This window comes from Corvus hawaiiensis, chromosome Z (genome assembly GCF_020740725.1).
Source record: "Corvus hawaiiensis isolate bCorHaw1 chromosome Z, bCorHaw1.pri.cur, whole genome shotgun sequence".
Lineage (NCBI taxonomy): Eukaryota > Metazoa > Chordata > Aves > Passeriformes > Corvidae > Corvus > Corvus hawaiiensis.
In genome coordinates, this window is record NC_063255.1 from 44,382,577 (window position 1) to 44,397,211 (window position 14,635).

Consider the following 14,635-nt stretch of genomic DNA (forward strand, 5'->3'; position numbering starts at 1 on the left):
ACAGACAGCCCTTCAGACAACAGTACACAGAGGCTCAATCTGCAATAAAAGGGGATTTTTTTCCAACTTTTCCCTTGGACCGGTGTGCAGCAAGCACACCTGAGCCTCATTCAAGTCTCTGTGGGGGCCGGGAGTCAGCTTCTGTTGGGAATTTAAAGCTTTTACTCTACTTTCCACAGCAAATCGTGAAGCAAACTCAGCTGCACCAAACCCCAAATTTCACTTTAAAAATTACAATTTTCATTTTCCTCTACTCAAGCCATGAAGAAAACAAACTTTACTTGAGTGAGCTGGAGGCACAGCGTCCTCCCAGATCCTTCATGAGCAGAAAAATACTCCAGGGGAAGAAGCCAGAGTTTCCTGATACTTCGGAAGCTTTGCAAAACCTTCCCACCTGTGGTGGTACTGCACCCTCCTGAATTCCTGGAGCTCTCACTCACCTCAGGTACAGTTTGGACAGAAAGGGGCAGGAGGAGGGAAGACTTTGCAAACACTGTCACGAGGCCAGGGCTGTTTTCATTTATGGTGACAGGTTGTAGGACGTAATCTTTTAATTAATGTGAATGAGGGAGGTGCTGAAGGGCAAAAATTCTCAGTAACGAGGACATCTTCCACTTCCACAGCAAGGTAAATGAAGGGGAAAGTGCAATCCTCTCTTTCATGGAAGGAATTTGATACACATTCTTGTTGCTGAATACATGCCTAGACAGCGGTGATTTAGGACATCTAATCGGGCTCCCACAGTATCATCCCATCTGTTTGGCCACATTTTCTTTCTTGTGCTCATTGTGCACGATTTCTCCTCGCCGGGTGGCTCCTGGCTGCAGTTCTACGCTCAGGGGAGTCCCGTTTTCTCAGCAGGCCTCTGCAGCGAGTCTGGAGCCAACGTGTGGCTCTGCTGCCATCCCAAATGTGCCGTTCCCTTGGCCAGCCTGGCTGCAGCTGGGGCATCTGCTGGGCACGGCTGGGGATTTTCACGGCCAAAAGCCTCCAGCGTCCTCACGTCTACATCTGCCCATTGCTTTGGAGAGCACAAATCACAGAACACTCATCTCACTTGACAAATGTCATTTATTGCAGATTGCTACACCCGCGCTGACAATATAGAACTCTACAGATCTAACTTTAAGTTAAAAAAAGTTATTTATTAGATTTCTACAACAATGCAAGGTAAAAATATACAAATACCAACTTCCGTTAACAAGAATTAATTTATTGCCAACCTCTACAAGAACTCACTATACACAAAGATCAACTGAAGGTTAACAACTGAATTTATTGCATACTACTACAAGCGTACAGCCCATATATCAGTAGAAAAATATCAATATCCCTCTCTAATTAGCCCTATGCCAGTAACTCAATAAACAGCATATTTAATAATTCAATAAACACATATTTAAATAGAAAATTCAATATTTAATAATTCAATAAACACATATTTAAATAGAAAAAGGACATTTATAACCACCACAATATACAAATATAGATTAAATATTAGATATTACATAGTATATCTATAAATAGATACATACAACAAACCTATCTATAGGCAACCATACCAATCTACATATCCATACAACTAAATCAATACAAATATATAGCTGTACATCTCAACCCATATGTAAATATAGTTACACCTAGAAATAGATCAATATACATAGAAAAATATAAAAATAGACATATATACCTAACCAAATACTACTATACCTATTTAAGTAGCCATATACCTATACCTACATCAATAGAAATAGATACCTAGAAAACAGTATACAAAGGAAACAGAACTTAACACAGATATAACAACATACATATATTCTTAGATAGATATAGACACATACATATAATTACAAACATATATGTATATATATACATAGCATACATCCATAAATATAACAACATACATATACAAATATACCTATACAAATAGCAACCTACATATAAATGTCCATGTAATGGTCACTATCTTATGAGCAAGTCCATACATCTTTAAACAGAGATACAAGAAGAGGGATTCCAGCCGCCCCATCATCAAAGCCTCTCCCTCGGTCTCTTCCTCCCGTGCAGAGCAGCTCTCCTGGACGGGGACAGCAGATGGGACACCTGGCAAGCAAAGGGAACACCGAGTCAGGATCGGGACGTTTCCCTTGGCAGCAGCTGCACTTCCATCAGAGAAGAGAAATCTCAGAGCCTCCCCAGGAGGGTTAGAAAGAAAAAGCAGGCCCAGCGGGCCAGGCTGTGGCGAGCGCAGCCCCGGCGGGACCGTCCCGCAGCCCCCGGCAGCGCGGCACAGCCGGCACCGCTGCCGGGCCCTGCCGGCACAGCTGCCTTGCCCAAGGACAGCCCCTGTGCCGCCCGGGGCAGCCGCGCTGAGCGGCCCCAGCACGGGCAGGGCCCGCTCCTGCCCAGCCGGCCAGTGCCCGCGGCCAAAGCCCACGCCACCCTCACGCCCACCCTGCCTCAGCGGCCCTGGGGCCTCACCCAGGGTCTCGGGCGGCAGCAGCAGGTCCATATTCGCTGCTCTTGCTGTGGCCTTCCGCTTCTCCCTGCTGGTTCTCGTCACTCTCCGGCTCTTCTCAAGGTCTTCAAGGCAGCTGTTGCAAAAGTGGAGGCTCTGGAATTGGTTCCAAGGGCTGGCAGAGCTGCAGGCCCAGACCCCTCCGTGCTCCCTGCTGGCCCCCTCCATCCCCTCAGCCCTGCCATGCCCTTGGCAAACGCACAGCTGCCTTCAGTTTCTTCAGACCCCCACAGTCCTCTCACGCCCCTCAGTCCCGTCAGATCCATCCCGTCCCCTTAGACCTGCCACCCCCCTCAGCCTGTGCCACTTCCCTGTTACCTCAGTGCCACTTCGCCCTCTGCTCCCCCAAAGCCCCCAGTCCCACCAGCACCTCAAGGTCACCGTCCTTTCAGTGTCACTGCCTCCTCAGCGCCCTCAGCCCCCTCTGGCTCACCGTCCTCCAGCAGCTCCTCAGGGCACAGTGCCTGCGGCCACCGGCAGCTCCCACCGCTCCAGGGACACCGGGGCTGCAGCTGCTGCAGCTCCGCCCGGCCCGGCCGCCAGCTCGGAGCCAGCACAGGAAGAGGGGACAGAGGGGGCACAGGGGCAAAAGCAAGAGATTAAAAAGGTGGCTGAGGGCAGAAAGAGCTTAGAATGCAGCCTAGGCCTATATAAACATCAATCTATGTATCTAAACATCCAAATACCTCTAACTCTATAACTCTGTACATTTATAAATACAACTTATATATATATAAATTTTTCTCTACACATATATAAATGTAACTGCAAATCTGTAACTCTAACTGCCTATGTATAAATATAATTACATCATATCTATAACTATATAAATTTAACTACACAGATCTATAAATACACGCACCTATAAACACAACTGTATAAATCTATAAATACTATATGTAACTAATAAGTAGAGTATAAATACGATAAATAATTATATGGATATATAAATATAACTATAGACATCTATAAATCTATCTACAAACAGAGGGATTCCACCTGCCCGATGGTCACAGGCTCTCCCTCGGTCCCTTCCTCCCACGCAGGGCAGCCCTCCTGGAGAGGTAGATCAGATGGATATCTGGGAAGCAAAAGGAACACTGAGTCAATATAGGCCTTCAGGCATCTCTCCTTTTGGAAGTAATTGCCTTTCTATCAAAGACTGTAAAAGGTGACCTGAAAGGCAGACTCTCACTTGGGAGTTTGAAGGCTGCTCTTTAAAGAACAGGGAGCATTCCAAGTTTTCAAAACCTCCAAAGGTTTGAAGTCTCCCAATAAAGTCTCAGCACCCCCAGTGCAAATGGCACCAACGAGAGCCTGAAGCACAGACAGTCCCAGCTCCCACACAGAAGCCCAGCCTTGTTCCTCCTCTGTGCTGACAGAGACACCTCAGTCCTCACTGAAACGGCTGAAGCTGAAGGGGGCTGTGAGCTGGGTTATGAACCAGCTCCATTACCTGGGACCTACAAACTGCCCTCTGCAGTGAGCAACAGCAGCTTCAACTCGACCATCAGCTCTGGCAGGAAGAGCTGGGAGGGAAAGATCTCCCCATGAGGCCTGCAGGCTGCACCAGCCTTGCTCAAGAATGCAGATCCAAGGTGCTCTCTCTCTCCTGTTAGTTCTCGCTACTTTCGGGTAAGTTAAGTTTTTCCTTTCCAAATCATAAATCCTTGTGGTTTATGATTTGTTTGGCCTCTGACCTTCTGCTGCTTGTATTTTTAACGTGGCTCACTAGGGCTACCAGCAGATTGGTCCTACATTGATTTAATGTGCTGAGACAAAAAGCTCAGACTTCTACATTGACTTTTTGCTGGGGTTTTGCTCTCTTGCTTCAAGAGTCACTCAGTGTTGCCTCCAGAGCACTGTCACCTTGCAGCAAACTCATCCACGGACTTCAGCTCAAAATTGGGACACCCGGGTTGGTGACACAACTCCCACAGGGTCAGGGTTATTCACGGCTCTCTGGCCACAGCACAGCACTCGGTGTCAGTGCCTCTGGAGAAGCGTGGAGGGCAGGATTTGAACGAAAGGCACCAGGGAGCACCAACCCTGCAGACAAGAACTCAACTCTTCTCATCTCCCTTCCTGCCAGAGGCAGGCTCAGAGCAGCCGCCTCAGAGCTCTCTAAAGCAGTGTGGGCTCTCTCCTTACCAGGCTCCTCGGGCTCCAGGGAACTCTTTCTGCAGCTCATGGCGCCAGGCAAAGCTCCCTCTGCTGCAGCCCTGTTCCCGGCCTCCCCTCCTGAAGACTCAGGGGCAACACTAAGATTGACCTGAAAAGAAAACCAGAAAGAAAGAAACCCAAAGATCACTTACTGTTTTCTGCAGGGACACAGTAGATCAGAGCCTGCCACATTTTCTTCTCTTGAAGAAGAAAATGCTCTTGAAAACTGCTGTGTCTGAGTTTACAGAAGACGAAAGCTCATCACACTTGGCAATGAGATATTGGGATCCCAAAAAATCCCACTCGCCACCTTGACTCTGCCCTTCCTGGCTAATGTATCTGCAGCAGGCAGTGGGTCTGCATATTAAACAAAACAGAGAAATTCTTTGGCAAAGTTGTCTAATAATACGCAAAAAGGCCAGTGCCAACACAGGAACTGAACGCTCCAGGCAAGGCTGGGAAGAGGCAAGGGTTAAGAGGAAGGGGATTCCTCAGTCAAAGAGGGAATCTGGCAAACACAAGGACTCATGGTCCCTGACTGAACTGCTCTTCCACACAGAAGAAGCCCCTGGGCTTCAAGGAGTCCTTAACCCTTTCATGTCCAGCATCATCATTGTCCTGCTCACCAATCACACAAGTCATGGGGCCTCAAAACCAACACTTCTGCCCCCTAAAAGCTCCACTGCTCACACACTTTCATCCCTTGTTCCTAACAAAGTCTGGGCCCCAAAGGCCTTCAACAGTGGAGAAGATTGACTTCTCAAACACAGTCCAAAAGCTGCCAGAGCTGACAAAGTTGACACTGAACACATGCAGTGGGCACTAAGGAAGGAGTCCTGCCAGCTCCTGGCACAGGGATGTGCCCCTCCCTCCACAGCCCTGAGCACAACAGCAGAACAGTCTCATCCAGCTGCAGCTTTGCAGGGACTGCATGGGAGCACACATCTCTTCCCACAGAGATGCCCAAGAGGAAGGTGCCTGAGCTCTGGAACACGGAGAGCAAGACTGGCAAGTTTGCCCAGCTGAGGATTTGCCAGATAGAAACTGGAATGGAGGCACCAGGCTACTGAGAGGACCAGAAAGCTGCAGCTCCAGCCCATCCCCAAGCACGGCTCTGGCAGCGCCTGCACGCTCGGCACGGCTCACACAGCAGCAGCAGCAGCAGCAGCTGCAGCTGCAGCCCAGCCCTTGCTTTGCCTTGGCCTTCCCACCCAAAACAGGCAGAGCCCACGTCTGCTGCTCTAACAGAGGCACCTCTCGCATGCCCCTCCCTGCAGGGGACACTTTGCCTTCCGTGGCAATTCTCCCCACACTCTTCTCTTCTTTCCCATCACACAGAGCCTCTTAGAACCTAAAGAGCATCACCACAAAGGCCCCTGCACCAGGGATTCTTCCCAGCAAAAGGAGCACCCAAACCTGGCCAACACAGGCTCACGCCTCTCATCCTCACTAAGGGGGGAGGGAAACTTTCTCATCCCTCTTCTTTTGGAAGCTTGCTTGACCAAGCAAATCCTTCCTTGTCCATTCAAAGCTTAATCCAAGAAGCCTTTGCTTCTCAGCCATGCAACAACATTCACAGCTCTCAGCCCAGCCCCTTTCATTCCCACCCAATGGAGTTACCTGAGCACAGGGAGACCTTTCAGGCAGGGATGGTGACAGCATCTCCTCCAGTGTCTCAAGAACAAGGTCGAGATCCAGGGGTGGCAATTCCTCTTGCCCAGGACTATTCCAAGCCCAGCTGGAGGCCGTCCATGCTGCCCAACCAGCACTGCCAGGTGGAGCACTGGGGGCTGAGCTGCCCGGTGTGGCTGCAGGAATCCAAACACATTGGTCAGGCTCCAGAATGTGGCTTTGGGACACAGAGCTCTATTGCTGCCTTGCAGCAAACATCACAGGAAGCACACAGCAAACTCAATGCCAGAAATGTATTCCAACTTCCCAGGGGATTGGAAGACTGATTTCTTCCTCTCAAACAGTGTTTCTTCTAATTGATGATAGGTATGTACATTAAAGGATGGATTGTAAAACTGATCTACACACAAAGACTTTGTAATCTCAGCCTTTTCTATCTCCCCAGCAGCTTCTGGATGTGGCTGCTTCTGAGTTTCTCATCCCAACAGACCACAGAAAGTGGATGCACCCAGGAAGAGCCCAGATCTGCAGACACACATGCTAAAATTCAACTGTGACTGTATTGTAAAAAGCAACCTTGTGGGTGAGGCCGTATTCTGCAGCTGCAGCAGTTCTGGGGACACACAGAGCTCCTTGAAATTTAATAGCCTTCTTTGCAGGAGAGACAATCTGCAAACTCTGCAATATCCTGTCAGCATCCTAGTTGGGCTTCATTCCAAGGAAGATGGGGGTGCACCTGACACTGACCGCTTGTGGACCAATGTTTTTTGCCTCTCCCTTTCATCCCTACAGAGAGGCTGCCTGGAAAACGGCCAGAACACCCTCCAAATCTGGAGGAAGGACAGCAAAAGCAGACAGAGATTGGTTTTGTTTTCATGGTCCTGCTTCCCCGTACACTTGACACTTTCTACCTGATTCTCACTTGAGATCTACCCATGACAGAGCACTGTGCAAAAAGACTTCAAACGGTCACTTTCCAGGACCTGTTTGAAAAGCAAGGGTACAAACTCTCTCCCTACCTGATGGGCTGTAGGCTGGGGTGTGCTGCTCTGAAGATGTGCAGCTGCGCTTCTGTGGAAGGGCCACGGAAGTTCTCTGACGGTCTACAGGAACCAGTGGAACCATGAGCTCAGGGTGGCGTTTAAGGTCCATGCGAACCAGTGGAATGATGAGCTCACGCTTGAGTGGAAACTTCCATGTGCCTGGTTCCTCTGATGAGACCCCAGGAAGTCCAGAGGTGGTAAACATTCTCTTGGGAGGTGGTGGAGAAGTGTCAGACTCCTGAGCCCCTGGGCTTGCCTTGGGAGGTCTGGGAGGCAGCTCTAAACCCTCGGGTGAGACAGCACCGAGGTGCTGGTATGAGGGAGCTGTGTAGGAGGCAGGGAAGAGGAAAGGAGGCAAAGGGAAGACTAGGTCAGTACTAGTTCTCAGGTATGCTTCCCCTGGCAGCAACTGTACTTCTATCAGGGAAGAGAAAAGCTCCCATCCTCCCAAGCAGGATTACAAAGAAGAAAAAAAAAAACAAAACAAAACAAACATGTTCCCGGGCTATTCAACAACCAATTTCTTGGCTACTTAGCTATCCCCTACTCGTTCAACCGTCTGGGAAAACCGTCCCACTGCAATTCCTTGGCAGGAGGCAACTGCCAGAAACCCAACTGCCGGGTCTTTCCCTCTGCTCCAAAGGGACAGGAGGCTCCCTGCAGCTGGGCGGGACCACAACCGAGCCCTCGGCTTCCACACCCCCACGGAGAGCTCCCCAAGCAACCCCAGGCCCGGGCAAGGAGCAGAGCCAGCCACAGCTCAGGGCTGGGCCAGCTGCAGGCCGAACGGGCCAGGCTGTGGCGAGCGCAGCCCCGGCGGGACCGTCCCGCAGCCCCCGGCAGCGCGGCACAGCCGGCACCGCTGCCGGGCCCTGCCGGCACAGCTGCTTTGCCCAAGGACAGCCCCTGTGCCGCCCGGGGCAGCCGCGCTGAGCGGCCCCAGCACGGGCAGGGCCCGCGGCCAAAGCCCACGCCACCCCCCGCGCCCGCAGCTCCCACCCCGTCTCACCGGCGCTGGGGGGGTGCCCGGCGAGGAAGTCCAGCAGCGGCCGCTCCGTGTTGAGCTGCTGGAAGCGGCTGCGCTGGCGGCCGCGCACCTCCAGCCCGGCTGCCAGCCGCTGCCTGTTGGCCCTGGTCAGGCGCTTGATGCGCAGGAGGAGGTCGGGGCGGTCGCGGCGGAAGTTGGGATTCTGGAAGTGCACGATGGGCCCAGCATCGCCCGGCACAGCCGCGCCAAAGCAACCCAGCACTTTTTGGAAGCCGTACAGATTGAGCTGCCGCACGACGCTGCCGAAGTGCGTGGCTTTGAAGGAGTCCGGGACCGCCGCCCCTCTCTCTCTGCCCGCCCCGTCGGCGCCGGGCGGGCTGAGCAGCTCCTGCTCAAAGAGGGCGCGGTCGATGAGCAGCCCCCGGCCCTGGCTGTCCCAGCGCACGGAGCGGACGCGGGGGCTGTTCGCCAGGCGCCACAGCTTGGCGGGGAAGGTGCTGGCATCGAGCCCGGCGGGCAGCGGCAGCTCGGCCATCGCGCCTGTCGCCCACTGGCGCCGCAACGGCCGCAGCGCAACGGCCGCAGCTGCAGCGGCGGCGCGCGGCCTGAGGGGGGCGCTGCGCTCGGCCCCGCGCGGGAACGAGCGGCACAAAGCCGGGGCTGCGGGCACAGCGCGGGCGGGGCGGCTCCCGGGGCGCTGCCCGGGCACGGCACGGACCGGCACGGGGCAAACCCTTGCTTTCTCTGCCTGGAATCGGCCTTCTGCCTTTGCTTCGCAGCACGACCCCAAAGCACCAAGGCAAGCGCAGCAAATTTCAGAAAGGCTCCAAACTGAGGAATCCCATGGGAAACTGTTCCTATGTGTCAAGTGACAGCCGCATCTCTCTGTGTTCTGCATGGCTGAAGGGAGGGAGGAAAAAGATCTTCGACTGAGTAGCTTCACTCTTTTGCTTGGGGTTGCTAACAGAGTTCCCTACTTCAAAGCAGACTGGTCCAACAAGACCAGGGGAAATGATGAAAAGGAGAGACTTGAGGACTTGCTTTTTGCCTCTTTTCCAGCTAACTGGCTGGTTCTGTCTCACTGTCTCTGCCTGTCTTGGGCACATTTGGCCCATTTCTCATTCTTTGAAGTCAGAAGCAGCAACAGGAAGGGGCAGCAATTTTGTCAGCGTTGCCATCAAAGCTTAAATCCTGCACCGTGGATGGATGTTGCTGTCCCCAAGGGATGAATGACCTAGAGTTGTAATGAACTCACGCTGATGTCTCTCCAAGAGATTTTGCCTTTTTCTTTCCTCAGGAATCATTTCTTCTCTTCTTTTGTTTCCCCAGTCTGGGGAGAGTTCCAATGCAAAATCCCTCCTGCAGCCAAGTCTTTTCAATGGAGACTAACCAAGGTGATCTTCCAATCCTCTGTGCTTAGTGTCACTTGTTATTTTAAATTCTCTCTGGAACTGGAAACATTCTTCTGTTCGTAGCAGGAGAAAGTAGACCTAATTCTTCCATCTCTTTAATTCATGCCCTTTTTTTTTTTATGTCTCTGCATCATTTAACCCTGCGGGCTCATGTGAGTATGTTTGGTGCTGTGGCATAAGCTCATCCCACACGCAGGGGGGATGTTCTCCTTACATCCAGCTTGTCTTGAGTTCCAGCTAACACTGCCTTCTCTTGCCCTCCTTCCAGGTCCCTTTGTGAGGAGCCCTGCCCTGTCACTTCAGTCCCTGGCCTACGGGTGACCCAAGGATTGTTGGTCTCAGCACATTCTGGAATAGTCTTTTGCACTGAGTGGTTTAGAGATGCCCTGTCATCTCTTCCTCTGTGTGCTGGCTTTCTCAGAAAAATTGAAACCCACTACCTAGAAAATCTCTTCCCAATTCATCTTCAACAGCTTAAAACAGTACCTGAATTACGAATGATCCACCTCGGTGGGATGGGGTTTGTCTTTCTTTAAGCGCAGTGTAACAACTCCTGTAAAAATTATCCCAGCGACCGAATTGCAACAACATTTCTAATGAACAGGCAAAAAGGAGAAGACAGGAGTTCAGAAAAGAAGGGACATCTTTCCCCATGTTTCATTTGTCTATGCACTGCTTCATCCAGAAAAGCCTCTATTTGAAGATCTCCTCTGTAATCTCTGTGAGTTATGAGAAACACACGGACACTGGACCTGCGCCCTACTAGAGATGAGGAAGCAGGTGGCTGAAAAGCGGATTGTCCATTGGAATGTTTAGTCACCCCTGTAGTATGGTTATGGTTGCATTGACTTTTCCACAGTACTCTGTGGCTAAGAATGAGAAGTTACCCTTAGCTGTGTTTTAAGGATACTGAAACTAAAAAGAAGTGGGCTTATCTTGTGTCTGGCAGCATGACTCATTCCCAATTTTCTTCCCTACTGGTAGAATTTAATGTCAGTTACAAACACCACAAGGCAAATAATGGATATTATATTTCAGTGTTTGGGCCAAAAATTGGTTTAATAATTAACAACAGAAAAGGTTGTTAATTTTTAGGAAAGAAAAATCCTTGAATCTGTGGTATGTGGTTTTAGATTAAGATTTTTCTCTTAAAATTAATCCTTTCCCCTTTAGAAGTAATTTGTAGAGAACATCACTCAATGTACAGGCCTGATGACTTAAAGTATTATTGCTGTTCCATATCTTTCCTTTTTCCCTACCTGGCACTGTAGCTTTTGAATCACAATTTTTACCACTTTGAAAATGCAGTTTTAATGTTTTTCCTACTGGTGACTACTTACCAGTTCCAAGTTAAAGAGCAGTCAGTTCTGAAAGCGAAATATGCCTTATGTAAATCTATTTTTTCACTAGTCTCCTGCTATTACGTGCAACAGGGGCAACGTTCAAACAGTCTAAACTGACTTATTTTTGAGAAGCTGTTAGAAATGATAAATATTTTCAGTATATCTGCAATACATTAGTGTGTGTTTCAGGTGAAAACTGTCCTTTGTGCTCTTCTGCTAGCATGTAGGATCTCCTTGCAGCGTAGGAAGACACAATTTTCACTTTCTGCCTGGCACACAGCTGTGTCACTGCCTTCACCTTTCCGTCTCAGATGCTCAGACAGTTTTTCCTCCAACACCTGCGACAGCAATGTCCCTTAAGGTGATGCAGACATGGTGGGCATGCAGCAGCCAAGCCGTTCCTGATCTTCTGGGAACTAACTGCTGGTGCTGAACCCATCCTTTGCTGTTTACTTCTATACTGTACTTGTGGCAAAGGCTGTTCCTGCCAGTGTTGTAGGTTACTTGGTCTAACCACAGCACCATGAAGAGTAGAAGCTGAAGAAATAAATGTACATTTTTCTGACCAATTTACCTGGAGTCTGTATTTGGACTTACATTGCTGATAAAAGTGAGAACTTCCTGGGAAACAAGTAATAAGTCATTGAATTTAGCATGTATTTCTTGGGTTCCTTGGCTACAGAATGGGGAAGAGAATCTTCATGCCTTTCTTCCTCCTTACAGATGTGGTTTTAATGCAGTATACGAACACGTAGACCCCAAGTTTTACGTAACTAACAATATTTGCATAGGAGGTAGAATGCCATCAGGCAAAGTGAATCTTACTGCAACAGCAGGTACAGAGCATCCACGCTTTTGAGTCCAGTGAATTCAAAACACAGGTTTTGAAACCTGCTCACCAACACTGAGGGGGCCACCTTAGTCCCTGGACTTTAGAGGGTAAGAAGAGAGAACATAAAGTCTTTTATACAAAAAGCCAGAACCACAAAGCAAGAATTCATGGTAACTGCCCTGAAACTGCACCTTAGTTTTGGGATGAACTTGGTCTGAAATGGTTCCTTGCTGAACTTCACAAGCAGCTTCTGCCTCTTTGTGTTTGCTCACTTGGGTTTGTTTGTCTGCAAACAGCATGTCCGGTTGTTCTAGTGCTGCTCCCCCCCGACTAAAATCTCTCTGCACATTCTGCAGCCTCCACGGAATATCTGCATGAACTGTTTTGTGTGATGCGTGCACAAGTCTTGTCAAACCTGAAGCTGTGATGGCCTGGTTTGGGTAACCCTGTCTCCTGGACATGCTGCTCAGGTCTGCCAGGATGGTTATCCTCCCTCAAGTGAGCTGAGCTAGTGGAAGCGCTCCGGGGACGTTTAAGAGCGCAGGTACCTCAGGAGGAAGAAATTCTCATTGTCTGTGCCCATTCAGGCTGGCTGTGAGTGTGCCGAGGGGAAATGGCATTTGTTACCTGAGTAGCTCCAGGAGGACTAAAGGTCATGCTGAAATACTCTGGTGAGGACTGTGGCAAAGGAACAAAACTGGGATTAAGGGGAGTCTTCAGTAATAATTGCATCTCGTTCTGGCTGCTGTCACAGGTAGTTTAGTCACTGGCTAAGGTAGCTCAGAAGTGATTTTGGAACACAGCTGTTGGACTTTAAATGGTATGGACTCTTCCTCATCCAGATGTGTGGCTGTGAGCCTGTGTGTTTATCAGTGACACACAAGCTGAGAGAGGCAGACAAATTCTGCAGGGCTCTTGGGGTTCAGGTGCCCTCCTGCATCCTTCTGCTTGCTGGAAAGGCTTCTTGCCAAGCAATGGAAGAAATATCTCCCTCTTCTTGTCCAGGAGTATCATCTCGGCCACCTGCATCTTGCAGCTCATGTCAAGGGAAGTACTGGGGACCTGGACATCTCATAGACTCAAAACTCACCTCATATGTTTGCTGCGTCCTTCAGTAAAGAATGTCTTCTTACCAGAAGAACTTGAAGACATTCGAGACCTAAGCCAAAGTAAAAGGAAAGAAAGAAATTAAAGCATCTGTTGTCAGCATTGAGGATAAAGAAAATGCAGATATTTGCAAAAGGCTCAAGTGAAGAAATGAAGAGACAAAGTAGGGTTTACTCTATTAAAGCTAGGGATATAAGTCTGCCTGCTTATGCACCCAACTGCTTTCCAGGTATGCACCTGCCAGGGATTTTACCTTTCTGTATGCTGTAGGTCTCAGGCTAAAAGCATCAACAGGCAAACCCAACCAGACCAAACTAACCAACCAACCAAAAAAACTCCACAAAAATCCCCAACCCAAAACTAAACGGAACTAAACTAAACTAACAAAACCCAACCCCCCCCAAACACCAATCCCCCACCAAACCAAATAAAAAGTAGGTGGAGAAACTTGTTCCCATAATGTCACTCCTTTGACACAAGACAGTTTAGACATACTCTTTTGGAATGTAAAAGAAAACCATACATTCTAGGTAGCAAGATTCAATTTTCACTGAATAAATAAGAAGGACATTTTAGTGTTGGGAGAATTTGACCCTTACTCTTCAGCAAAAAATTGGTACCTTACTTTCCTGGAAACATCACTTCTGTTTATGGTATTACAGTCACTCCTGACTCGGCCAAATCACAGCTCCTTGTCTGCCGACGAATACAGCCACGATTCTCAGGTATTTCGGTGTGTGGAGATAAGCAGCAGGTGAAAAGGAGCACAAGCCATCTCCTCTGAGCTCCTGCTGTTTATGGGAACAGATACGGGCCTCGGGGATGTTTGCTAAAACACTGCACTCCAGCAATCAAACTCCACACATTCAGAGTGCTGAGTGCTGAGGCACACTCAGCACTCCCTGGCACCAGCTGAGGACTGTGTGCTTCTGTGAAGCCAACACACAAAATTACCCCTGTTAAGGTCAAAGCAATGGCATTGTTTAAGAATTAGACAAATTTATCGGACAACATTATTTTGATGACAGAATGTAAATTTATTTTTTGCAGACAGCACAGCAGATGATGGAAATTGCAATCAAATATGTCTGTTGTAGGCAAACTAGAATGCAAGGCTGATGGTTTCATTCTGAGATTTAGATCTTAACTGTGTTTGCGCTGGACAAACAATAGGATATACTATGACAAGGAGAAAGAGGTGAAAATGCTTTGAGAAAGGAGGAGCATGAGCCATCTTAGCATGAAAAGCAGGGGTCTGTGCTTGCTGGGCTCTCACACAGGCCCAGCTTTCTGCCCCATGGCCAGTCTGATTCTAGTTATGAACCCTGTGGAGAGCAATAACTGTCCTGACTTAAGCAGTGGAAAAGGGAATGTGCTTGCTTGGGTAAATTGATGGTTTTCTAGTAAATCTTTGTCTGACCATGAAAGAATAAGGGAAGAGACAAAAATTTCATAACACCATTTGAAAGAGCTGGGAAAAAAGGAACGGTGGAGTTGTTCTCTTCCTCTGGTCTGAAATCAACACTAGTTTTCAAAGTCTGATGCCCAAAAACTGGGCAAGAAAGCAGTACTCCGTAGTATAAGGCCTATAGAGCAG

The 14,635-nt window shown here is 49.1% G+C and overlaps 1 protein-coding gene across 1 annotated transcript; it reads right to left on the reverse strand.

The window, feature by feature from the left end:
* Positions 1–1,869: 1,869 nt before the first annotated feature.
* On the reverse strand, positions 1,870–8,879 carry LOC125320266 (heat shock factor protein 5-like). Its single transcript, XM_048292400.1, has 7 exons — positions 8,366–8,879; positions 7,333–7,680; positions 6,302–6,489; positions 4,670–4,790; positions 2,952–3,599; positions 2,482–2,594; positions 1,870–2,103 (listed from the first exon to the last, which is right to left on the reverse strand). The coding sequence occupies exons 1-5, from the start codon at positions 8,877–8,879 to the stop codon at positions 3,529–3,531; spliced, it is 1,242 nt and encodes a 413-aa protein (XP_048148357.1). The 3' UTR covers positions 1,870–2,103; positions 2,482–2,594; positions 2,952–3,528.
* Between the last annotated feature and the right edge of the window lie 5,756 nt (positions 8,880–14,635).